Source organism: Numenius arquata, chromosome 1 (assembly GCF_964106895.1).
Source record: "Numenius arquata chromosome 1, bNumArq3.hap1.1, whole genome shotgun sequence".
Classification (NCBI taxonomy): domain Eukaryota; kingdom Metazoa; phylum Chordata; class Aves; order Charadriiformes; family Scolopacidae; genus Numenius; species Numenius arquata.
This window is the reverse complement of record NC_133576.1, coordinates 69,323,966-69,351,690: the sequence shown is the minus strand read 5'-3', so window position 1 is coordinate 69,351,690 and position 27,725 is coordinate 69,323,966. Positions and strand designations below refer to the sequence as shown.

The following is a 27,725-nucleotide window of genomic DNA, read 5'->3' as shown; positions in this document are numbered from 1 at the left end:
GAAAACTCTGAATAACTAAGTGGTAGTACACTAAAGAAAACAATGTGTCTGGAGAGCAAACTGAAATACAAACTATAGGACCAAAACAAGATGCCACCAAAAATTTACTACTCATTTTGGAATTACTAAAACAAGTGTTATTATGCAGGGAAGCAACTACTCTCTCCTTTTGCAAAGCCTCAGAGTACTAATGTCCCAAACAAATGCTAGGCTTTAACTAGTATGTAGACATATAAAAATCCAGTAAAGAAAGTTACAGGGTGTTTTTAAAAATTTGCATGGAGAAGATATAGGTGTCTTTAGTACAAAATTGTCATCATGAAGAGGGAAAAAAATCCCAACACCGTCCTCCCCAACTGAATATATATTGGAGAAAAAAGAAGCAGCAAAACCAGCTTAGGCATGAAACAAATATGTACTTAAGGAAACTCATGTAAGTTACTTCTTTAGAGGTTTTAAGAACTGAAGAGTCAAGCATCTGCCAAGGCTAGTCCATCGACACACAACACTACCTGAAGAAAGTACTAGGTGATCTCCTGAGGCCAATTCCAACCCAACAAACCTATGACCCTGAAGTGCCAAACAATTATATAGACATCTGCAAATTGCTTGCTATTGAAGAAAAAAAAAAAAAACAACAAAAAAACAAACCCTACATCACATTGAGCAATGGAAAATTTACATAATACAATTCTTAACCTATGTTCAGGATCTAAATAAATTATTTGAAGAGTTCAAAAAGTTGTCGAGTCCTTAAGGGGACTGATTCATTTGAAGAATAGACAGAATTAGGAAATTCCATCATTATTGTAATTTAATCCATGGACAGAAGTAGCATAAATTTATTCAGATAAAAACCTTTAATCTAAACACGTATGCTAAAGAACAAAATTCTCATTTTTTCTCTGTTAAGACTGAGGGCAAACCTACATGCTGTAGCACTTTCTAATCCACATACTGGAAATCCACACACAAAAAGTCTCTACTGTGTTAGCATTATCCACTAGCATGAACTAATTAAATTTTCATTGCCAGTTTACTTTTACTAAATGCAAGGGTTTTTTTACTTAAATATTTAAAAGATTTATGCTCTTTATATAACAGTTTTAAGTCAGTCTGGTTAAACCCAGTTTTCCAACACATTTAATTCATTTTTTACAACAAAAGTCCAAAAATGAGATTGAAACACATAAGGAGTGTTTTGCCAATAGTATGTAGTCCAAATACATACAAAAAAGAGTATCAAGAGCATATACTCTAACTGGAGGGAGGTGACAGGAATCCCTACTGGTTAAATTACGTGAGACTCAGCATTTTATTTGTCTTACTTGGAAAGCAACACCTTCAAACAAGAAAAGGGCCTGCTTCCACTTTAAAGATACCAAATTATCTGAGGGGGGGGAAATAAACCAAGACTGGAGATGGCTTTGACACTTCAACAATTATTAATCGCTTTAGGCACTGAATTTGTTATTTTTTTATATTAAAAAAAAAAATCACCTGAAGGTGACATAAGATTAGACAACACTGAGTTACTACTACATCACCGTATTTGTGCTGTAATGATGGATGACCTACAATCAACAAACACTTGTGAAAACTTACAGAAAGCCTGAAAGAGAAACATTCAATGACATTACAGTAGGTTTAGAACTTTAGTAACTGCTGTTCACAAGATGTAAATCTGTTTTTACAATAAAACATATTTGCTTTGGTTTTATTTTTTAATTGCAGAAAGTAGTCACAAGAGGTCACCATATAAAAATCTACAGGGAAATAAAAAAACCAAATAAATTGTAAGCTAGAGAAAACATGCTGTATCTTTCGGATTAAAAGGAACTGGTTTCACTTACATAGGTATTTTTGGCTTAAGAGCCACAACCATAATATAAAACATATAAACCAACGATTAGAAGTTTTGTCTCTCTGGCTTTGTGTCAAATCAAATGTTCAGCAGTGTATTAGAATAAGTTGCAACCAAATGCAATCCAAGGCATAGCAAAGTCAACAGTGCAACATGCAGAATTGTTTGACTTTCTCCCACCATAACATTTAAATTAATTTTCCTGTCTCTGTTGCATCTTGCAATAAAACCGGAATTATTAGCAACCTGTTTTACTTTTTCATCTTTATGTGAACTGTTGATGGTGGTTCACAGCAGCACCATTACTTTCTAGTCCTGAGAACTACAGTAACTAAGAGCGCAAAAATAAATAAATAATTTCATATTTGTAAGATTAATTTTAATTTAAAAAAGAAAAAAAAGAATCGGGGGGGAACCCACCTAAAATGTAGGTAAGTGAATTTGACTACATAATTTTTATCCTAAAAAAATGGGCCAACACCTGGCTCTCATTTTTATTAAACCACTCATTGAAGAAAATATACTCTAATAGAATATGTAAAAGAAAAGAAATTATTGCCAGTGATTTTTTTCTCTTATATCTATACTGATATGTGGTATCTCCATGCAAGTTAAAGAAATATTCTAAGTCAAAACCTGCAAAAATTAAGACTGTAACTACTATGTAGAAAACTTCCACTGTTCTACTCAGTATGTCCTAAAATAAGCGTACACATATCTATTATGAGAATGTGTTTAGCACATGACATCTAAACAACTGTTTAATGAGGAACCTGGGGCTTTTTTTGTTTGCTTGTTTGGTGGTGGGGGTTTTTGGGAGGTGGGGTGTGTTTTTTTGTTTTTTTGTTTTTTTTTTTTTGTTTTTTTTTTGTTTTTTTTTGTTGTTTTTTTGTTTGTTTTTAACTGCAACCTTTTCTGTCACCAGTTTAGATCGTTTTGAAGGATCTTATCCTCATACATTATCATCTTAAAATCTACAGGAAGTTATTCTTGATTTACATTAAGGACCATGCAGTGTAGGAAGGGAAAACACCCCAAACAACCAAACAAAAAACCCAAACAACTTAGGTAGGTGGGGGGAAAAGAAAAAACACGTTCATAAATCTGAAACAAGCAATATTATCACGAGCCCAGAATTATACAGCTTTTACATAGAAGGTAGGGAATGTAAATGAAGCACTGCACTGGTAACTAATGAAGTTAGACACAGTCACATGCCATATATTCTAATAATTTACACAATTAATTGCTTTCTTCATTCTCCCCTTCTCCCTCTCAACTATCAGGACTAACATAAAAGAATTTTAACAGATATTCCAACATAAATACAATCAACAAAATCCATGTGTATGAAATTCTATTCAACAGAACTTCAGAACTGCATGGCTCTAAAGTATCACTCCATATTGCTATGCATTTCATCCCAACCACTACCACCATCTCAAAATCTCAGCATGCATTCTTTAAAGTTAACTTTTTGTCTGTTTTGTCTCATGCCAAAAGAAAGCTGACAAGAATGGCAACATTAGACCTGAAAAAATCTGTATTTGCATCAGCAATTAGCTCACTGCAGAAATTTAAGCTTTCTTTAACCCCAGTGGTGACTTGGTCCCAAGGGCTACCTTTACCTTTGGGCATCGTGCAACAATCCCCAGTTCCTCTAGTTTTGCTATCCAATTGCATCCCAACTCTACATCAAGGTGAGTCTTAACCACAAAGCATCCTCCATTTTTTCTGAGGAAAAAAGTCCTGGACAAAAAGGACAGACAGAACCTGTGGTAAACTCCACCAGTTTCCCAATACAAAAGATCAGGGAACCAGAACCTCAGGACACACCAAAGCATACTGTTTAAAATAACTCTAAAAGGTCTAAATGTTTTTTGGACTTAAGTTTGATGCTTGCTTATTTTCAAAAATCCACTCACCAAAAAAAGTTTAAAAAAAGCAGCTATCAAAAAGAAGATTAAACATTGCTAATTCAGATGATTTACTCAGACTACATACCTGCAATAGGTCTCCTTCATCAAAACGTAGCATTTCTATTATGCCATCTGACTGGATGAAAGCTGTAAAGAAAAACAAAAAAGTAACTTAACAGAAAAATATTTTGTTATTAAATTGAAAAAGAGCAACTTAAACATCTAAACCCTGTTGTACCTTGTTTTATAGATAGAGCTATGACAAACCAAAATAACAGTGCAAAGTCTAACAAAATACCGAACACAAATCTGGGATACTAATTTTCCTCTGACAGCTCCAATTTCAAGATATGCATATTAATAAGTACCACACTTCACAAATCAGTCTTTTGGCACAAAAATATTTAACTCCAAAGTGAATAACTACTAGGTTCCCTAAAAAGACTGGCTGTACCAAGCTAACTCAGTACTTCAACCAATATGACTGACTGGGTACCTAAACAACTGAGTTTAATACATGCAAGTCCACAAAGAATTCTGACAGTTACAAAGAGAATTACAGTTTTACCTATACACCTAAAATCTTTACTGTGCATCTAGAAAGCCTTGGGCACACTGTTCCCTAATCCTCATTGTGGCAACAACTCTCCACCTTAACAGTAACATAATAAAATTTGAAACAGTTTAGAAGCGTTTGCACCATATGACTAAATTTGATGAAAAGTTCATGCCTCAGTCACATACAGGATCCTCAAATTAAGCATTCCTCCTCTACTCACTTCCTCCAAATGTTTGGTCAGGCAATTGTTCTTCAGTTCCTCTCAAAATGTAGGGAATTCTACTTTATTTTAAAGACAAAGAAATAAGGCATTGCCCTTCCTGTAAAATATAATAATCTGTACAAGAATCAACACAACTTAGAGAGGAAAGAAAGTGCGAAGAGGTCTAAATTTTGCTCCCCAAAAGACTATCCACACACAAAAGCAGGTCTTTAGGATAAAATGCAGTAACAACCTCAAACCAGAAAATTGTATTAAAAAAAATAAGTCCCTACAAATAACTCCTCCCCTACCCTATAACCTTTTTCCATGACTGCCTTTACCATTCAGCTAGATGAAGTTGAGAGAGTGATAACACACCCCTCTATCTGCAAAGAGGAACAACTTCAACAGGAAGAAGTTAAAGACTTCCCAGCACATAGAAGCACAATATGCGCTTCTGGAAGATGGAATTTGAATTCCAGTCTGAAAAATAAGATTTAAACTTCATCTCCCACTTTGAAGGTCACTGTTCTACCACGAACAATTATTATAAGGTCACCAACATTGCCACTTGTGTTCATGATGTTTTAAAAGAAAAAGTGATATTACTTTCAGAAAGCTAAAATTAAAAAAAAAAAAGTACTCTTGGCAGACAGGAGTAAAGGCACCTACCACAGAGTAACACTATTTTTGATGCTTTTTTGTCCCAAGCATTTCCTCACTGGCTGAATTTTGGGTGCGGACTGAGGTGTCACCAAAGCAATCTCCTACTTAACATATCACTGTTTGCACATCCCATTCTGCATCTCCAACTCCCCCTGCATTTTGATACCTTCTCCTAAAAGGTACAAACTCCACAACCTTGCTTTCATGTGACCAAAAGTAAAAGTTAACATAAAACAAAGATTGCTGCTATCACATCCAAAAGACTCTTTCAGTATTTAAAAAAAAAAGTCAAAGAAATAAACAAAAACCCCAAACAACAAAATTTTATACCATTACTTTCCAAGCTAGCACATTTCAAAATTCTAATGTTTAGTAACACAGGCTGAGAAAGCAGCCCAGCTCATGTGGAAGTGTGAAAAGCACCACAGAGGGGAAGGGGGGGCTCAGACTATAAACAACATGCATGGCCTGCAGTATTAACAGTGGCATGAGCAGTACTAGTCAGTCATGTCAGCAATACTTTAGAAATTTTTTTTGTGTATTTATTGTGAATTTTTTTTTGTGTATCATCTTAATGATTTCCAAAACAAGCGAAAGTGATCCTTAACCCAAGAATTGGGGGTTTGGTCAACCATTTATATTGAAGAACTATACAGAACATAAGGCAAGAGATTAAAAAAAAAAACACAAACCCAAAACAAAACAGCATTTAAACAACTGTTTCAAGATCAAGTCCTATAGCTTATAAAAATTTGGTCTTTTAAAACTTAAATTACTGAAGTAGGTCTATCAGTTTAAAGTTTAATCCTAGAAAAAAAGAGAAAGTGGATTCTTGTCAATTTAACTGCCAAGACACTGTAAGACATTCAAATCACTGTTTAATTTTGTCTTTAAAACCACTCAAAAAAATCTGAACTAAGTGAATTGCAGCACAAGACGTAAGAAAATGAAGTTTTGACATGTTAGGTTAAAAAGCAAAGTATGACAGTTAATCCCAGTTTCATAGAAATGTCATGTCTAGCCTCTTGTGCAAAAAATCCAAATTACAGATTAGCTGATACAGGAAAGAAATTCTCAATTCTTAACTTCGGGAGAAATCCAGAATGAAATTATGTTTTCTCATGTATTTGATTTATTGCAAGTGTAACAATCACAATTCAATAAAAGAATTTATCAATATGAGCACACCTTCCTAACAGTCAAAAGGAACTGCACCTCTGAGGTGGGGCATTCTTTTTGTTTTCTACCTTTCTGTTTTGGATGCAGAACTTGACTGTGACATCAGGCACAAACAAAAAAATTTATTAGAAATCAGCTTTTTATATTCATAATATATCAACAACCAATAAAACATAAAAAGAGTATCAAATCACAAATTCTTAGTATTTTCTTGAGGCTTTTTTCCCGTTTTAAATATGACATGCTGTAGGTACAAAAAGCATAAAGTAGCAACAATTCCTCCACAAGGATAACACACACAGCAGCTCACAGAAACTAGCCAAAGCTTTCTGCCAAAGCAGCTTGAATGAAGGCAGCCCTTCTGTAAAACCCAAACAGTTTCTCAGCCACTCTTCAGTTATTTCGTCTTTGTTGCAACTTATGAACAAAGCAACAGATGTTACAGAACATTTTGAGCGGATGACACTGTTAAATAGAAGTGCCATTCATCATTATATCATTTAAGAAATGTTTTCAGAGAGCAGATGACAGTTAGTGCCAGGTGAAGTCAGATGCACTGCAAAGCCTGGCTGCTGGCCATTTTGCAGCAACTGCATCTCAACTGAGACTGTGATGAAGTTTCTGTGGTTATACCTTTTACTTCATTTTAGACTAACTTTCAAGCCATTGTTTCTACTTTATCAGTTATTTCATCAAAGCAAGGAAACGACAAGCAAATACCTACACCTTTCTCAGATGAAAGTTTGTTTTTGCAAGTGACTTCTCAGACTCTTGATGCAGGATGAAGCAACGCGTCACCTCATTCAAATGAGGCAAAGCTAATTACAATTTAAAAAAGCTCCACTGACGAGTCATAAAGAATCGCCCAAATCCTCTGTAAGAGCAGCCCTCAAACTGTCCAATGTGGACCACAGAGAGGACAAAAGCTTCTTCAAAGCGAAATACAGACAGTGCCCAAAGACCAGAATGCTTCCTTCTGGGTAGTTGCCCATTCCAGAATTAGAAGCAGTTGCTCACCATTTGCACTTGTACTACCTGAGCTAAACAAGTTCACAAACTTCTGCAGTGCAAGTCCAAAAATAGCCTTTTCTGTCCTTCTACACAAAATATGTATGTCACCAATAGAGAATAGGTTATTACCAATGCCAAAAGACTTTGCAGGCAATTAAGTATGAGATCACTTGGGCATGCTTTATTAGGTGAACCATTCCCCACGCTACAGAGGAAGATGACTGTTTCTGCAAAGTCCCTAACAATTTCTCCTGGAAAAACTTCTTCCCAAAGTCCGGGCTGATACCATCATGCTCCATTGTCAGTCTAATACTGTAGCCAATACTTCAATGCTCTGGAATAGTAAACTGCAGCAAATTAAGAAGTGATGATTGTACCATTTCAGTCACCTCTGCCTGCCACATGACTGGCAACTGCTGCAAGAGGGGCAGAACATAACACTTGGGGTAGGAAGCATTTCAGCTGTCTCAGCGTGATCTGCCACTGCACAAATCAGCAGCCAAGAAGCCAAATTATACGTTAGAAAAATAATTTCTTCCTGACCCTACAGGCAACTGAAGCCCTGAAGGCTGATTATAATAGTTATTTGTCAAACTTTAACATGAACATTAGCATGTTCACGGCCCAAAGAAGGAGGATGAAGTTTCTTATCTCCAGATTTCAAGGCCAGAAGAATCACAGTCTTCTTTCCTCCTCACCTATGCTGAACAGAGTATTTTCTTCTGAGAGGTATAGACAGATCCCTCACAGCAGAAAACCTTTATTCTTCCAAGTGCCCACAAGAAGCAAATTTATCAGATGCATGAGAATCCATGACAATTTCAGTCACTCTCACTACTAGGATATTAAGTGGTTTCAGAATCAATTTTTTCCAACTTCTAGCTTGCATATCCTGGTTTCCTCTTTTCAGGCAGTAGATCACTGTTAACAGGAGTGATATAAGCAACAGCAAATGCAAAAAATACTGTAAGTTTCATTTTCTGTTTGTTTTTGATTCACAGCCTCTAAAATACAACTTCTTTGCTGAAGTCAGCTTTTCTATGAAAAGCCCATAAAAGATATCAGAAAAAGACTATGAATGCAGGTCTTTTCACTTGCTCCAAAACACCTTTTTCTATAGAGAGCATTTTCTAAGCTTTACCAAACACTTTAAAAACTGGCAAAACAAAAACCACCACCACAGCCATAACCCCTGCCCCCCAACCCACAATTTTCTGGAACAGTAAAAACACTATCTAGTCATTATTACCAGTAGATTTCTAAATGCTTTCCCTTGCCCTCTCCAACAATATCACAGGGTTTGATGGTAAACACCTAAAGTAATAAAATTAGAAACAATAGTGGCCTAAAGAGATACTGAATTCACCTAAATTCTTCAACGCTTAAGCAGCATCTTCTCACAAGTTTATATAGCTAGCAGCCAAATTTTGCTCAAACACATTCCTATTTTAATTGTCTCCGGTCCAAGTCTTTTACGTTTTAGCTTAAAATAAGAAAAGTACAGACCTATAAAGCATCAAGTAACAAGAAGAAAATGTTAAAATCCTACACTTCTCCAAAGTAAACAGAACTTACTATCAAAATCACTCTAGCCAACACCAGTCTTCAGTTGTGCCTGAACCACACATAACAGAATAAATTTGCATGTAATGTGAGACCAGTGAATATGCCAAGACTCTTGGTGTGCAAGGATAAAAAAATTCTCCATGGTTCACAGGTTATGAGGCCTGCTCTGACTGAGCTCTGATTTTTAAGGTGGCTTTGCAAATTTTTCTTTCATTTAGCCACTGTCAGTTTCTTAATTTCAATAGGAATGTATTCTGGCATATATGCTTATAAAAACACTATTCTGAAGCATTACTTGGTTCTGGAACAGCTACTCCATAAACACAACGCTTTCATTTATTTTTATGTTAATCATCATTATATATCCTCTTACGTGCTTGTAAGACCAGTTTTCTCCCTTAACTCTTGTCTAAACCAATTTTTAAATTTTCTTATAAGCTGTATTTATACAACCCAGTATCATCTAGTGTACAAATTTTCTCCAAATTCTGGAAATAGTGTCCCAACTTACTAAAGTAGGGCCAGACCGATTATTTACATCTCTTCTAATTTACACTAAGTTTGTTAGAAGCCCCGTTTCTAACCCTTTGTCTTAATGACTAAGCTCACTTCAAGGTAACTATAACCACATGAACCAATTACAATATGCTAAATGTCATTCACTTCTGTCTATGTAATTGTAATTACAGCATTTTTATCCCTACTGGTTAAACAGCACAACTAAAACTGGACGAGTTGGTTTTAAAGCTTTGACTATGAATTAACTGCTTATGTGCAACCACACAATTTCAATCATCCTGAACAGTGGAAAACTGAGCAGCATGTAAAATACAGGCAAGTAGATACAGAATGATAAAATAACATTATTATGAAAGGAAAACTACACTGTAAAAAATTAAATACCACACAAAAACCCCCATGGTATTATGCTGTAATGCAAGCAACCATTTTTATCGGCTTTGAGAAGATGGAAGTCTGGTGAGCCTCAAGAAACACGTCCCAGTTCAGTGTTCAACACAATAGAAGCTGTTTAAAGAAAGGCTCGTTTCCAAGATGAGCTGGTGCAGCTATCAGCCTGAATTTCTGCCTGCGTCCCAACTGGTGACTGTTCACTGGAAATGTAAAAGATCATTATCTTATGAGCCAGCAAATCTCAAGCAAGAGGCTCCAAGAGAGAACTACCAGCCAGCAGGCTTCCTTTCCAGCTAAATACTCTTGCACCTACATAGTAAATTTGTTTGTTTCTTTTCCGGTAGTCCATAACAAAGGGAAATTAATCCTTTTTCGAACAGACCTCAGGAAGAGTCATCACAGCCAAGATGGTAAATATACACTAAGTAGTAAGGATCACATGCAAAAATAACTTACTTTCAAGTCCTTTTATACAGAAACATATTCATTCTTTTTTCTTTATTAGAATTCCTAACTATCATGCCTCAAAAAAGCCAGCTTGCCAAATTTTTATTTTTTGTTTACATTTTGAAGTTGAAATAAACATTCCTAGATAATGCACTTCAATCATCATGTGAAACATAAAAGCAATATATTAAGCTAAACAACAAAAAGATATAATTTTCATCAAAAACCTCGGTCTGTACTACTGATTATAAAGAATTATTTTTATGACTTTACACAGCACACACTCAAGTAAGTTCATATGCACCTACCTATCCTCAAGTTAGTACAAGCTAAACAGAGACAGTAGATCACTTGCACTGAATACCTGAGAACACAACTCGCTATTCCACAGCCACGTGAAAAAATGGTCAAATAATTTGCATTTTACTGCACACAACAGCACAAATTTGAGTGTATACACTGTTACCCAACTAAGTCTGCTATAATCTTTTGCTAACTTACTTGTGTAATTTCTGACTGTAGACGCAAGACAAGCTTCTTTACACAGCAAGGTCCATTCCTAGTAAGGCAAGATGTCACATTGTGTTCATCTACTCATCTCTTCTCCCCTTAGTTAAGGCTGTTTCAGATTTTTAGGAATTCAGTGATCAATTCAGTTTTTAAAGCCAGCCACAAAACAGAAAGTGACAGCACAATTCTGATTCAGAACACACACAAGCCCCAGACAGACAATGAAGCTTCCACTTAGTCTGAAAAAGGAAGAAAGCAGGTCTCTGTCCTGAAGACACAGTTCACACATCTGGCTCACAACATTTGTTTCACGCTTCAGAAGACGGTGCAACTGCTTGAAGGTTTCTTTTATGGAGTTTGCACTGATTGGATGCATTGTGTAATAGATAAATTCTTGCAATAAAACTACAGAAACATACCTAGAAACAAAAAAAGCTCACTGAAAATAACACATACTGCACGTAGCAGTCTGCTTTTACTTAGTTATTAATCTAAAGTAATTTTTTTAGAAAATTTCAGATGGACAGAAAAAAAGTATCACACATTATTCGAATACCTTTATTCTCAGCTGCTTATTTTGTACTCAACCTGCATTTCTACCTTACGGAAATTTGCATTTTCATCTACTTCAGCTAGAGTAATTTTTACTCTAGTCTGACTTTTTTGTAAGAGTTTAAAAAGTTATGTGTCTTTGACCATTTTGGTCAATTTCAGATGGCAGTAACAAATACCATAAAACTTCACTTAAAAAAATTAGAAATACAATACTACTTGAAAAGTTCCTAAAATAACTATTAAAAACATTTGCTTTAAGTCGGTGCTTTACTTTTAAACGTTTCAGTAATTCCATTTGTTCACCCAAAGACATTTGACTGCTCCAAAATGCTTCTCAGGAAATCATATCCAATTCTGTTTTTTCATGAAAATTTCATAGGGGGGGGTATCAAAGAGAACACTTATTTTCAAATAAAAAAAAAAAAGAAAAATAAATCTCTCATCTGGAGAAAAACTTTAGTGCACGTTATTTTTAAGTCAAAGAGAACAATACTTCTGACGCTTATGGAAACTTTTCATAAATCATTTAGAGAGAGGGAAAAATTTAAAAGGAAGTTAGAGAAACCCAACATCTGCAAATAGCATCCATTTTTCTGGCTTTGTGCCATACAAATTATGGCCTTTTTATTCTTTCTCATGATGCCGATTTAAAATTTCAGTACGCTAAATTAGGTTATACCTCTATAAATTTGTTGTTATTGAGCTTGTACAGACATAAAATTAATTGGAACTAGACTCAAAAACAAGATAACGATTCCTGCAATGAGACAGGGGGAAAGCAGCAGCCCCTCCAAACTATTCTTAAACCTTCATCACACTTCAGTTCTCAAACTTTACATCAGAAACTTCTAATTGTGGCAATACATTTTACTACTCATGTTGCACTGTAAATTGATGCGTGCACAGATAACATGGACTTATTAGAATTCTAACCTGTTTAGCATATAGAAACGTTTAATATGCAGTGTACTTCTTGTGACAGTCAGATCATATATTCTGCAGCTTCAGGAGAACAATGCATTAGCTGACAATAATTGTAACTATTACCGTTAACGTCAGCCTTCCAAACTTGCACTCTTATGAAATTAGCCACTGAACAGACCCATGAAACCCACTTATTCAAAAAAATGGATTGTGCTGACACAGTGCAAAGACCTACTTAGAAGGTACATCCAGGCTGATTAATGACCTTAATAAACCTACACAGGGAGCAAGAATTGTTCTTTACACTGTAGAAAAGAGGAAGGAGGATGGGATTTTCAGAGTTTCCAAAAAACCCCACAGAAGGGGAAGACGACAGCGTCAGGCAGATACCTCCCAACATCTAAATGCTTTTCTGGTAATGTGAATGCAAATAGATAAGAGCTACACCTTATGCTCTATGGACATTGTTCAGTTTTCAGTCCTTACTCCTACCTTGCTACCAGCTACAGAGGATGCAGGATCTTAACATCTTAACCAATGTTATGGCACGGAAACAGTGGCCGAGTGACAGAGTTCTGCTCTCCTCCCTGTCCTGATGCCCCCTCCCCACCCTTTTTTTTTTTTTTTAAGTCACTTATCAGGGTGGAACTGCATGAATTTATTTTAATAACAAGGAAACTTGGACAACACATCAGTTTAGATTTTGCTGCATAACAGTTCCGACTTGGTTAAGACTAAATTACAACTGGAGAGAAGAACCATTGGGAGGGAGGAGCACAGTATCGCCACCCTGTCTATGCTCGTGTGGCAACACTCAAGTGTCCACTGGAAACAGCTATTAATCCTGGAGGACAAGTGAAAGAGCAGCACGATAATGCTATAAATACAACGATCAAAGGTCAAGAAAAGGTAGGAAAAGCCTAATGTTAAAGCCCTAATGTTAATGATGTGGCAGTAATGCTACTTGTTGATTGTTTAGCAAAGCAGCCTGTTGACTTGCCATGTGGGAACCAGCAGGAAAAGGCTGGCCGCAATGTCTGATAAAGCCAGAAAAGAAATGGGTGGAGAAGAACTGCAGCAAGTTCTGAAAGAAGATAAAATATAGGGCAAGAAGAATGAAACAGAATAGGGGAATTCCAGTTTTGGGGAAAACATCCCAAAACATTAGTAAGAAATTAAAGGTGCAAGTAGGCATTTAGAAATTAAATGCCAAGGTATGTTAAACTGCAGAAATGCAGTCCGGCTATCCAAAATACCTTTGAGTATTTATGCAGCTATGCCTCAGAAGCAAATAAACAATCACTTCTGGTCAGAATCTTTCAGAAACTGCTATGATGACCTACGTTGACATCCTGTGCCACACAGATCGCAATTTCACCCAGTAATTCCAAATCCTTAGGCTTAGCTATATAATATGTTTTGGAGAGACATCTAATTCTAATTTAAAGATTGCAACCACCCCACATCACTAAGTTGCAACTTAGAACACCTCTCATTTCTACTTTGATATGTCTAGCACTGTCTCAACATAAATATGCACACCTTTGCTAGATTAAATGGCCCTTCAGCATTAGAAGGTTTTTTTTCCAATACAGATACTTTTAAACCACAATTAAATAATGCTAAATAAATATATTTTTTTTTCACTTTCCAAGTGCCTTACTCTAATGTCTTCTTCCCTAGAGAAATTCAATTTAATCAAAGGAAGAATTAATGGGACTCATCAAGTACTGGAACTCTGACCAAATTTTCCCTGATGAACTTGAAGTTTCTTTCAGTCTTTTCTCCATCAGATAATGATATTCAGTAGTACTAATTAGCAGAGTAACTTCACCTGTGAAGATTCAGTCTCTGTCAATGAAAACGATCTCTCCTTCGGCATCAGATATAATCAGGTTTCTCCAAAACCAAGGAATTTATTAATCTTTTCATTATTTTGGAAAATACAGTTCAGTTAATGCTATTTGGGCAGATCATGACCTAGTTAAGCTACATGAAAGGCAACTGACAAGGTATATGATAATATAAAAGCAGCTTTATCATAATATAAAAGTTCCCCACTATCATAGTTTCAGCTGGGATAGCGTTTTCTTACTAGCAACTGGTATAGTGTTACATTTTGGATTTAGGATGAGAAATGGTGTTTATAACACACTGGTGGTTTTGGTAACAACCAAAGCTAAGCAGTCCCAGCCTTTTCTCCCCCTGACATCGCCCCACCAGTGAGCAGGCTTGGAGGGCACAAGAAGTTGGGAGGTGACACAGCTGAGACAGCTGACCCCAACTGACCAAAGGGATATTCCATGCCATAGACGCCATGCTCAGTATATAAAGCTGCAGGAAGAAGAAGGAAGGGGGGGGGACATTTGGATCGATGCTGTTTGTCTTCCCAAGTAACCATTAAGTGTGATGGAGCCCTGCTTTCCTGGGGATGGCTGAACACCTGCCTGCCCATGGGAAGCAGGGAATGAATTCCTTGTTTTGCTTTGCTTGCGTATGAGACTTTTATTTTACTTAAATTGTTTTTATATCAAACCCACAACTTTTCTCACTTTTACTCTCCTGATTCTCTTCCTCATCACACCAAGAGGGGGAATGAGCAAGAAGCTGTGTAGTCCTAGTTGCTAGCTGGGGTTAAACCATGACACCCCCACACACACACCTTCCTTATCATCTTATATTTAGATGGCAACTTAGAGGGCAAGAGTTGTCTTAGTGCTTTCTATCACTGAATTAAGGAGCAGGATGGCTGGGGTTAGGGTCTCACTACACAATGGTCATTTCTGGTACCACTAGACTGCCCATTGTTTGCTCCATAGACTGAAGTTACACCAAACTTCAGTTTGATGGTCCAGAATACCAAAGCAAACATACAAGAAGGAAACGGTTACCAGTAAGGATCAAGTACTCAATGCCCCCCTGCTGCAAGAAAGGAACAGCCAAACTTGGCAACAGTCAATATCCAGATCTCTCAGTATTTCCTCAGATACACAAGTTGCACAGATTGATAAGTATTACTTTAATACATCTTGTATATTAACATGTCAACCACAATCTAATTTATTGTCTTATTACCACAAGCTAGCCAAGATGGAAACTCATGGCTATATTATCCTCCACATGAAAGATGGGATACAAATATTCCTGTTGAAACAAATTTTTCAAGAGAAAGAATGAAAACTAGGAGACAAATAAAGCTTATGTGATGCATGACTATAGAAACAAGGAATGGCCGACGGGGTCTTTTTTTTATTCTATGATCACATTTCTTCAGTGATGCAGCAACATGTGAAACTTCCTGGATCCAATTACAACTCCACTTCTATCAAATTATATCTAAATTACTACTACCATAAAACTGATTTCACCATAGAGTTATGTGGAAACCCAGATTTCTCCTGTCTTAAGGATATTCCCATCAGCTGTGACAAAGTTATCACAACTTCCTACCAAGTTTTTAAGATCACAAAGGCAGATCCAAAACACAGATACAGAGCAATTCAGGGTGGAACAGACCTTAAGATGTCGTTTCAACCTTCTGCTGAATTACAGTGAATGCTGAATTTGGATGATGTTGCTTAAGCTTTTGTTTAGCTGGGCCTTGAAAACCTCCAAGGTCAGAGATTCCACAACCTCTCTAGGCAATCTGTTTCAGTGCCTAACTGTCCTCATGGTGAAATATGGTCTCATTATGTCAAGCCAGAATATTGTAGTGATCCTGACCAGAAGACCATAATACATCGCAGAGTCAGTGGTCCAAGTAAGAGCTAACCTAAGTAGGCCCTTGCCTGTGCTGTGCTGCATGTGTGGGCTTGCGTTCAAGCCCGTGCTGTGCTGCACATACCCCCTGGCTGCAGGAGGAGTCCAGCCAGCTCAATGTAATGAAGGAGCCTGCAGGCAGCTCCCACTTGGTACCAGCAATTATGCCACCTGGGTGGCCTTGCCTTTATCTAACCATACAGCTAGAATTTCTCATGTGAGCATCCTTTCTGCTTGACAGTAGAAGTTATGAATAGAGTTGTTTTCTTGTAAGGAAATCCAACAATAGCTTGAAGGACCAACATCGGATAACCGTTTCTATGGATGGGGTCTGCACAATGTTGCACATGGACCGTAGGCCTGTTTGATGCTGCACAACTCAGAGCTCCCAGCATCAAAGCAGATGTAAGATTATCTATACTATTCTCTCTTTATAGTGTTAGCTCTAATAAACAGCATTTTCAATCATATTTTACAGTGTCCGAGTGCCTTTCTTACTCAGATCATCACCGACCAGCACCTCCTGGTAGAAAACAAAACTTCCCCTGTTTCACTTTATGACCATTGTCTCTCAGGCTCCTGCCATGCATCTCCGTGAGGAGTCTGATTCCATTTTCTTCATAACCTCTACTTTGATATTGGCAGGCTGCCACAAGGTCCCTCCAAAGCCTCATCTCCATGCAACTTTGGGTCCCTCAGCCTCTCTTCACAGGTTATGTGCCCACCAACCATCTTTGCAGCCTTCCAGTAGGACGGTAGGGAGCAAAAAAGGATGCAGTGGTTTAGGTGTGGTCTATTAAGTGCTGAGTAAACAGGAACAAACACTTTGTTCAGTCTAGTGGCTACACTCCTGTATGCTGCCAGGGTACATTGCTGACTCATATATAGCATTTCCAGCCTGTATCCCCTGCAAGTGGTTGTTGCGTCCCATATGAAGGGCTCTCCAATTTGTTCTTTTTGCATTTCATGAAGGTCCTGTCAGGTCATTGCTCTGTCCTGTTTAGATTGCTCTGAAATGCAGCCCTGCCCTTGAGCATACTTACTGCTCCCCAGACTTGGTATACTCCAACTCCAGATCAATGACAAAGATATTAAACAGGACAGGTCCCAGAACAGAGCCAGGAGGAATTCCCTGTAACCGGCCTCCGAGGTAGTGCACAAACCACTGCTGGGAATAAACCAAAATCGAACACCTTGCAGTTTATCTAGTTGCCTGGATAATTTTTACCATTATCTACAAATTCCACGTGCAAATATCTTTGTGGTATTTTGGTGTAAATCGTCGATTCATTAAGAATTTTTCTGTATTGCTAGATGATTTCGATAACCAATTTTTAAATTCACTTCACATACTATATCAACATCTCAAATGGAGGACCCAAAAATCTCCTACTGGAAGCAGATGTCATGAAAAACAGCTGATTTCTTTACTCTATCTTTTATCATCTTTAATCTGAGCCAGACATTTTCAGTCTGCAGCTTATCTATTACAAAAATAAAGACATTTCATAAGCCAGTCATATCAAACTATGCTGAAGCCATCCAATTTCACACTGAGTAAACTACCTTGAGATGTTTTGAACTGAGTATGTCTGTAAGGAAATGAGAAAGCTTTCAATTTTCAAAAACTAAAATTCCCTCTTTAAAAACCTCTTCTTTGAAGACTTTTCTCAGGCATTTTTTTTCTTCGCTACCACCCTCTTCTACAAGGCCCCCATTCTTCTTCAGATCTACAGATCTAAAAAGTCAAGTTGATGAAAAATGGGTATATAAGAAGTTTAGTGGTAATAAGTGTTCAAATTCTTTAAATCAGTAGTACCATGCTTGTCTACAACTTCGTCTCCTATTCTATCATGACTCCCTCAAATGGTGATTTAACCTGTTTAACACCACTATTAGCTGTACTTCTTGACTTGTATAACTTTTTAAAAAGAACTACAATCAAGGGTTGGTTGGGATCTTTTTAAGCTTAAGTAATTTTAAAAAGTCTGTGCATGTTCTATTACACCAAGTCTGTACAGTCCAACATAGACTAAAACTACAGATCTAGATGTTCAACTGGAAAAAATCCCTCAGACAAGCCTGAAGACATAGTTGTTAAGACAGATTGCTTTATGAAGAATAGCTAATGGATACATTGATCAAATAACTTTAGAAACCTAAGCATGTTGTATTAGAGCCAGCTAAACAGTCCTATTAAATGACATTTTGTAACTTCATACAGTACATAGACAGAAGGAGCTCTTAAGTACATAGTTTCATTTCCTGTACATCATCTTCTATTAAGTTTCATTCAGGTATCTTTAAAACCAGTTCAATAACTACAGTAGAACTCCAGTTGTTCTTGGATGGGTCTCTACCATTACGGATGCCAGGCAGTAGAAGAGGTATTAAAAATGCCTTTATGATAGTCTCAGCGAGAAGACAGATCTCATAAGTGTAGCAGGAAAATCTCAAACTAGTGTAAAACTCCCCATTTTTGTTCTCCTTTTCAGAGAGTGGAACTGCATTGCAATCCTTCAGCTCTTTGCTATTTCCCCATTACATCCAAGGTTTTTAAAAAGAGAGAGAGCACGAGTGCACACAATCCTGGTTTAGTCCCCTTAATATTCCAGCGCAGAAGTTATCCAAGCCTGCTTATCAGAAAATGTAAAAAACAGACTTAAATAGTGTTAAATGAAGACGCTGCATCACATCCTTGCTACAGTCAGCAAATCACTAATTATTCCACGTAGACAGTTCATAAAACAGATATACCCAACACTCCTGCATCACGTTAAAATTTTACCTGCTGCCTCTAACAAACCCGTATCTGACACAGGATTATTCTTTGCCTGTATTTATGACTAGAAAGATAAATACCTCTCATGGTCATTGGTTTCCTAAATCAAGCATCTACGTTTTCAGTTTACACGCTTTACGAAATGGAAAAATGGAAGCTGGTGGCAAGAATTACTGCCTCCACATCTGGACTGCTTGTTAACAATTTCTCCATACAAGAAAGGTGGGTGACAGTGAACAAAGTTGAACTAGGTTCCCATTTCCAAACTAACAAGCTAGATTACTAATGTCAAACAAGTCAATCACAAAATAAAGGCCGTTGCAGCAACGCACTGATATACTCCCTATGCAAGAAAATTTCTGTATCCTCTTTTGGGAAAATAACAGAAGATGAGTGAGGAGGATTGTAAACATGCTCAATTGACTTGCTGGGGTGTCAAAAAACACATATCATACTAATTGTTGTTTAGACTTGTGTGTTGGACAAGTAGAACATCTGTGTTTAGATAACACAGGCCTGTGATAGCAGTAGAGGCACCCTATCAAACACACTTGAGATTCCTGCCTGCTGTGGAAAAGAACAGAACATGGTGGTAAACTGCACCTGCGCAAATCCCAAATATATAGGCAAAACCAGCAGGCTTGGTGATCCTCTAGCAAGGACCAAGCTCTGCAGGGCCTGCAGCCCTGCTTGTGCCTCTACCCAGGTGCTGCTTTGGAGATCCCCCAGTTGGCGAGGTAACAAAAATAAATTTACCCTTCGCATTTCAGTTGTGGTTTTCTGGTTGCTCCTGCACTCTGCCTGTGCCAATTCACACACCTTAATCTTGGTATTAATAATTAAAAATGCTGAAATACTAACACAAATTTTTAGAAAAAAGAAAAAGGATTTTTAAAACAACATCCACAGGTGAATGGATCAAATCATTGTTGATTCCATAATAAGCAGCCAGTGTGCCCACCTTTTGGAATTATAGCAAAATGCAGGCTGGAAGTGACCCCAGAGGCCTCCAGTGCATCTGCCTAGTCAGAGCGGTCCAGTTAGAGCAGGCTGCTCAAGGTATTACCCAGTCCAGTCCTGAGTACCCCCACTTACTACCCTGAGGAGTGCAGATATACTTCAAATGCTGTCTTTGAGAGAAAAAAAAAGACACGTTCTTGCAGCTCCTGTTACACCCAGGTAAGTTCATGCTGTACACTAAGTCAGAAGCACCACACTGGATAGCAGTTACTAGCAAGACAAATAAAATGGATCTTTATTGACTTTTATTCTTGCCGAACCCACAGACAGGAACAAACCAAACTGGTTCTAGCCTGTGCTGCAGTCAGACAACTTTTACTGCTCGTTATGCGTGAACCACAACCATCCACCGTTCACTGTCAAACTCCCAGGTGATTTACCAAGTTTACAGTTTGAAATATTCTTTATAAACTTAGTAAATCACACTACGGAATTATAGCACGTATCTTTTAAGCAGAACAAAACTGGGTAGGTTTTGAAATAAAGCGACATACAGCAAATGTCCAAGTTTTACTGCAAACAGCTGAAATTTTAACATGCACAAATGCATCCAAATGACTCAAAGCAACCCATACTGCAATACTGGCAGTCAATCACAAAAATCACAACTGAAAGCTTTAAATAAAGTTATGCCTGTAGACTTCTGCAAACTTTGGAGGGGCTTCATCATATTAGGCACTATACAAATACACAGCAAGTTCCATCAAGAGTTTACAATCCAAGACTGTAAAGTGCAGCATATTATCCTTCAATCGACCTCTACAGGTGAGGGTACCTCAGTCGGCCTCACACATGCAATATAACTGGATGCTAGTGAGATGCAGGGGAGGAAATAGCAACCATTTCAAGGTTACACAGAAGGTCATGGAGAATATGGGGTCTCAACTTCCTGTCTATTGCATTATAATTTGTCCTTATATTTAGTTTAGCCCAAAGATTCTGCAGGCAAGTATGAGACCTTTCAATCCAAACACACGGTTAATATTTATAATTCACAAGAGCAAAGACATAGTGCAAACCTAATCAGCTCTCCCATACTTAAGTTTCAAAAACACAGTGAGACAGCATGGTCAATTTTCATTCACTGTGTTTTCCTCACACTGTTCATGATTTTGACATGCTACTTCAGCTGATAGAGTGTTTTCAGTTTGATTGAGGTCATTCTTTCTGGATCACATTTTGATTTAAGTCAGGGTCAAAACATTATCATTAAAATAAATGATAGCATGCTTTATATTAGCTCTGACAGCTGGATATGACAAACAAGCAGTATATGTGAAGAGTTTTTTTATAATGTTATTTAGAACATATATGCTTTCTCCCACATCACCTTCCAGCATTAGCCTACTTTCTATAGTCATATGAAGTATCCAGGATTGCCATTTTAGATATTGGTAAAAAGCAAAAAGGAAAAGCTACTTGCCTGAGATTAGACAGAATGACAAAAATGGAACCAGAACTCCAGCATCCCAGTGCATTGTTCTAATGACAACACCTCCCTTCAACTCTTCCATGATTATTTTAGCTAACATTTACACTCAGTAACTATCTTAGTTTCTAGGATGTTAGCAGAGAATATGTCATGCCTTAGAAAAAAAAGAACATTCCACATTTTCACTGACTTATCTGGCATCAGATCTTAGATGCTTAAATAGAATTTTTTTCCCGGATCCAGCACTAAGATGTAACTTCAAAAGTTACAGTTAGGGATAGAACCCAGCCTAATTACCAACCTTGCTCTAATTGCACCAATCTTGTGAGCAGGTATTTTGGTAAAAGAACTACCAAAATAAGTCTCAACAGGCTTTCAGTCAGCTGGCCAAATAAAAAAGTGATTAAAAAAAAATAAAAAAAAAAAATCATCATATAAAATGAAGACATATTTTAATATAAGTAAGTACAAATGAATATAAATAAAGGGACAAACACAAAACAGTTCTCAGGTAAAAAAGCACACTGATGTTAGACATTTGTCTTCAAAACATCTTACTGACCATGGCGCTTATGGCATTACTATGGCTTCCTTCAACCTGAAACCCAGAAGGCTGTTGTATGTCCCTCCAAAAAACAACAACTAAAAAATAAAAACAGACCCCAAAACACACACACAAAACCCAAAACAAAAACCACACATGCTCAAATATAAACTGAAAGTTGTCTCAATCCATGTGGCAATACAGAACGTAATAATTACACTAGAAAATATGAGCCCACAAAAAGCCTGACAATCGTATCTATATGCAAAAGAAACTTTTAAGTTATTTTTGCCCCTCCTAGCTGGCAGGAGGCTCTTTAAGACTGAATGCAGAATTTTTTTTCCTGCCATGTCATTCTTTTGCTATGGGTTCACAGATTTCCTAAGTGAAAAAAAACAAACAAAAAATTTTACAACCTTCTCAGTCTTACTCATTCCTCAGCAATACATGGGCACCCAGCTAAACCAAAAAAAAAAAAAAAAGTCACACATCAGTGTTTAGTCTGAAACGGATAAGGTTTTTTGGTTTTTTGGCTGGTTCACATGCAGTTTTCTCTGCTCTCATATTTGTTCAGACACCAGATATTTTCCACAAGTTCTATTTCTCTAGCACAGAGAGAGTGTACAGCAATATCACTGTTTCCCATGAGTTTGATTTACAGCTTGTGTACACAAATGATTTCAGTTTCGCTTTTTCTGTTAGACAAATGGCAAAGCTGTTTGTGTTACATTTTTACCCTCAAACTCTTTAACTAAGATTGGGGACTAAAAGCAGTCACATCAATCTGGAATACTCCAGCATCAGTCTTCTTCCTACTCATGACAGCTCCATAAAGAACTGCTTGCTGCTCCTTCTCCATAGAAGCATGAAACCAGCATTACTCTTCTGTGCATCAGCTCCATCTTTCCCCTTTTTTCCTCCTGTACATGCAAGGTAAGAGGAAAATAGTGTCCTCCACCTTCATGTTTCAGTTTATTTTGTGATATTCTGATCTATTCTTCTCACTCCTATTGTTCATTTGAGCACCTGCTTCTATCAACTTTTTTTCTGTAGCAACTTGTCTGGAATATATACTGCATTGTGTCTTACTACAGTCACCTTCGACTCAGCAGTTTAGAAACAGTACAGGAGCAAGAATGCACAACCTCAGTTCTAATTCCTTTCCACAGCTTCCTTCCTGCAGCTGTAGTGAAACATGTATGTCCGCATTTGGGGAATGAAAAGTGTATTCCTAGCTATTTCCTCACTTCCAGATTATCTTTTTTCAAACTGTGCCTTACTATATTTAACTGGACACAACCTGGTAGAAGCTAAGGCGCTCAAGGATAGAGCCTGAAACACCCTCCCCTCCTTTCTTCTGAAGTAGCATTTCATTTTGAGCTCCCATCCTGGTCTAAAGGCCCACTGTACAAACCCATCCTTCCTCGCCTATGCTCAGTTACTGCCCCTTCAGACTGGCACTTAGATTGTAGTTTAAATTCAGTGGGACTGGATCTCACAAGTCACTATCCAACTCGTCTTGCTTTAAACACCACTGTTTTTTAATCCGGGCCATAAACAGGCATTGCACTCAGCAAAAAGAAGACTCCAAGACAACATTTTTCAATGTGATCCACAGATGCAGATCATCATCAAATTCTTCTAAGGAAAAAAAAAAAAACCACCACCACAAAAAAAACCCCCAAACCAAACACAAACCTGAGACACTAAACCAAGATGTATTAGGAAGCTTAAATGCACTACTCATAAACTACACTCGAGCAGCAGAAATCTTGGGAAGAAAAATGAGTGTCAGAAATCAGAAAAGACTGAAAAAATCCATGTTCTGTATGAGAATCAAATTAACTTTTTGAAAACGACATAAGTGTTGCTGGGATAAGTTTTAAGTAATAGACTGTATCAATAGAAGGAAACGCTATCAGTATAAACTGTTCCATTTTCTTGAAGGGCTTCAATCATCCGTTCAAACTCTGTGAATCTAAACCTGTCTTTGTTTATCTAGGAATGCCAAGAAAGTCCATAGAGAAAAAAACAGTATCTCCTCCACAAATGAACAAAGCCAGACCATGGCCCCAGCTGTCACAACTTTGAAGGTATGAATCAATTCCATCATACCGGTGTATGACATCACTGATAAAGCTCATTAACTCATACAAACTATTATCCATGAAGGAATGGAGTCAAAATCAGAGTTAAAAAATAGGTATTTCTGAAGCATTTGAACTTTTCTAGTACCTCAAGACACTACAGACCGAGCTGACAGCCTTCCAAATTCTCATCACTCTAAGGATATTGTATCTTCTTCACACTGTTTTCTAAATGTTAAATTCTCTGAAGACAAAGTCAAGTAAACAAGAGTGGCTGTGACTCAAAATTAACTGTATTTTATTATCACCTTAATACCAACATCATCACATTTATAAAAACAAGTCACTAGGAAATCACTCAAATTGAGCCTTTCATTAGGAAACAAAAGGCTTATCTACATTTATTCTTCCCTCAGGTCTGGTCCAGAGACATGAATACAGCCTCCTCGCTAAACTCATATTCCATATCCTTTTTATTCTTTTGTTTTTATTCTGTTTCATCCTCTTGGACCTCATCTGGCACGAAACATTTCAATCTCCTTCCAATATACCCTCCTCCAGCGCAGCAACTTGCTTGAAAAGTAAATTCTCGCGTCAGTCGAAGTAAATCTGTTTCACCAACTTCTGCAATGCATTACGTTTATCTGCTGCTTTTTAACACTGCCACAGAGACGCACTTTTAAGGAGACCATGAGTCTGCACCTTGGAAATGCTTGAAAGCCGTTCTCAGCAATGTTACAGAATACGCTTAGGTGTTTCGCTCGGGGCTTTTTTTTTTTTTTTTCCCCTTGTTAAACCACAATGAAAAGACAACGTGCCAAAATCAAAGACTCTAAAACTTAGAAAGTCCCCGTCCGACTTTCACTAAAGTTTGGAGAAAACGCCATCGACACGGTGAAGGCATCCGACACCTGTCAAAAGTTCAAGGAGGCGAAAGGAGGGTCTCTCGCTGTCACATCCCAGCGGGCATTTTTGCCCTTTCTCAGGCAGGTTTGCCCGTCTGTTTGGCTTGGCTCGCTCTCCTGCCTGGAAGCCTGCCGCAGGGAAACCAGCTCCACGCCAGAAAGCCTTTCTTCTTTCCCCCCCCCCCCTTTTTTAAAGGGCAGCTCCAGCTCCATCCCCGCCGCTGTCAGGGAGGAGGAACCCCACCGAGTTCCCCCCGACGACAGTGACTCCCCCCCCCCGCCACCACACACACACACACACCGGCGCACCCCGGCAGCCGCGGCGGGGCCGGGGGACGACAACGGGGGGGACCACAGCGAAAGCGACTCGTCGCGCGACGGGCAGCGGGACCCGGCGGCCCCGCCAAGGCGGGGGGGAAGGGGCGGAGAGGCCGGGAGCCTCACATACACACCCCCCACCCCCGGGGCCGCAACCGCCGCAACGGCCCCGCAACCGACGCCGGAGCAGGCCAGTAAAGGAAAGGAAATCTGGGTCTCACCTTCCTTCTCGGCCCGGGCCGTGTGGAGGAGCACCGCCAGTGCCAAGCACAGCGTCGCGCCCCGCCAACCAGCCGTCCAGCTACCGGCGCCGGGGAAGGGGGAGCCGGGGCGGCAGCCGCTGGCCGCTGGCACCGCCGCCGCCTCCCGCCGCGCCGCCATCGCGCTGCCGCAGCCGGTGCGGGTCCGCCGTCTCTCCGGCCGGGCCGCGGTGCGCGCGCGGAGGAGCTCGGGGAGGGGCGGGGCGCGGGGCGGTGGTAGGGGAGGGAGAGAGGGGCGGGGCACCCCTGCGGCGCGCTGCGTCGCTCCTGACACGTGTGGTCACGCAGGGGGGCGGCCCCGCTGCCGCCCCCGCCCCCGCCCCCGCCCCCGCCCCCTGCCTGAGGGGCCGTCCGCCCTCTCCCGGTAACCCCGCCCCCTCAGACAGGGGGGCGGTGCGGCGCGGCAGCCGGCGCCATTTTAAGTGCGGGCAAGCCGCCCTTTTACCCTTGTCCGGGGCAGAGAGTTTGTAGAGCGTGTTGTTTCATTTCTTTTAAATGTGACTTTACGACAGGAGCTGGCTGTTCGCGCTGGGGACGCCCCACTTCTTTCGTCCTTTCCCCGTCTCTTGCAGGGTTTGGGAGTGTCGCTTGTTATTGTTTCACTATGGAGGGTGCCGGGGGTTTCTCCTGCCCGCATCCAAGATGGCGGCGGGAGAGTGGCTGCGCGCCGGGCGTCGCTGGCCCCGGGGGCAGCGGCTTCACAGCAGGGACGTTACTTTCTTGCGTTTGCGTCCTTTTCCCCTACCTTATCTTCCCACCGTGCTGCTGTTGCAGGGCAGGGGTGTCGGCAGCCCTCCCAGTGAGGGAACCCACCAGCTGCAGCTGCCAGGCCTGTCCACAGAGCACCATCACCAGCAATAAAATCAGAGGACAGCAAGGTATTGCACACCTGAGGCGGTGTGTGAGGCCCTGTGTTAGAGCAAGGGCGTGATGCCACGCATCTGCCGCTCTGGAGGAAAGATACGGACCTGTCACCACGTGTTTCAGCAACATGGGTGGCCATAGAGCCTTTGTGAAATGCATGAAGTGAATTTGCAATGGGGGAGAAGACACGTTGTTGCAAGTAGGAGGCTGGTGTCTGTCAAGCTGATGCAAGGTTGCAGTGGGCAAATGGAGCCGTTTCACCAATGCTCAAAGGAGCTGTGGTACCAGGCATGTGGCGTGGTGAGGCTGCCAATAAAGAGTTGTGAACGACAGCCGTAGTTTGCTCCGGATATCGGCTGTCCAAGATCACAACTGATACTGCCAAAGTCATCTTGAATAAAGCAGCAGAGGGAAAAGTCTGTGTGTAGTAAAAATAGTCTCCGTTCACTAATGAACTGGCTTAGCTTTTTAGAGTAAAAGGCTGTATGCACCCATGCTTTCTTCCTTAATCGTTACGTGTTTCCCAACATGATCAACATGTTAAATTTGGTTTGAAGTGCTTAAGCACGTGGCTGAATTTTAGCTGTCACAACAGCATAACAGATTTGGATAGTGTAATAGATCGAGAGTCTCTGAGGGACTGACTAACACGGCCTAACTAAAAATAGTAACATTTATTATGGCTCTTACACAATCATAACATACACTGTTCTTTACTGTCAGAACACCCTGAAGACACTTTGAAGTTCTGGATGCCGTTGTTTTGTTGAACTATGGCCACAGCATCAACTAGGTTTGTTTTCAAGGGAGAAATAGAAAATTAGAAACATTGAGTTGAAGCTTTCCCCAGCAACAGTGATGATTTCCAGAAGACGTGTGAGAAACCAAGTTAAAGGCTTGTGTATAATTACTAATTTTTCAAATGCATAATCTTTTGACCACTGCATTGAAAAAGGGCATACATGAATCAGCGACTTGGGAGCATGAGTCTGTTCACAGTCCTCAGAACCGCCCAAACCACAGTAAGTATAAAGCCTGATCGCTGCTATGAGCAGATGCCTGCATGTTGACTTCTGTGGGATATAGGTATGTACACCAAAGAGCACAATCAAATCTAAGTAAAGAACTTAGAAAGACAAAGAGCAGTTAGTGCTGCTTCATTATTACAGCGGACCCTGTACGATCTTGATTTTACCTTCTTAACTAGGCTTCTGCTGTGCTCGCATTACTTTTCTGGAAAAGAAGTCAGCTCTTTTCTATTTCTCGTAATTCAAATCCAGTGTTGCACAACTGAGCAGCCAGACTTTCTTGCTCTAATTCATGCTGTAGAGCATCCTACCCACTAAAATGAATGGGAACTCTAATGAAGCTAAGATGTAAGGGTGGCAAAATCTGCCTCGGAGTAAAAATGGAAATGCCAACTGTGTTTTTTTTTTAAAA

At 39.3% G+C, this 27,725-nt stretch overlaps 1 protein-coding gene across 1 annotated transcript in view; it reads right to left on the bottom strand.

The window, feature by feature from the left end:
- TMEM131 (transmembrane protein 131) overlaps nt 1-25,542 on the bottom strand; it is a 102,980-nt gene extending 77,438 nt beyond the window's left edge. Inside the window, exons 1-2 of the mRNA XM_074159905.1 lie at nt 25,383-25,542; nt 3,869-3,930 (exon numbers count right to left, since the gene is read on the bottom strand). Of these exons, the coding sequence (XP_074016006.1) occupies nt 3,869-3,930; nt 25,383-25,542 (222 nt within the window). The remainder of the gene's footprint in view (nt 1-3,868; nt 3,931-25,382) is intronic.
- Between the last annotated feature and the right edge of the window lie 2,183 nt (nt 25,543-27,725).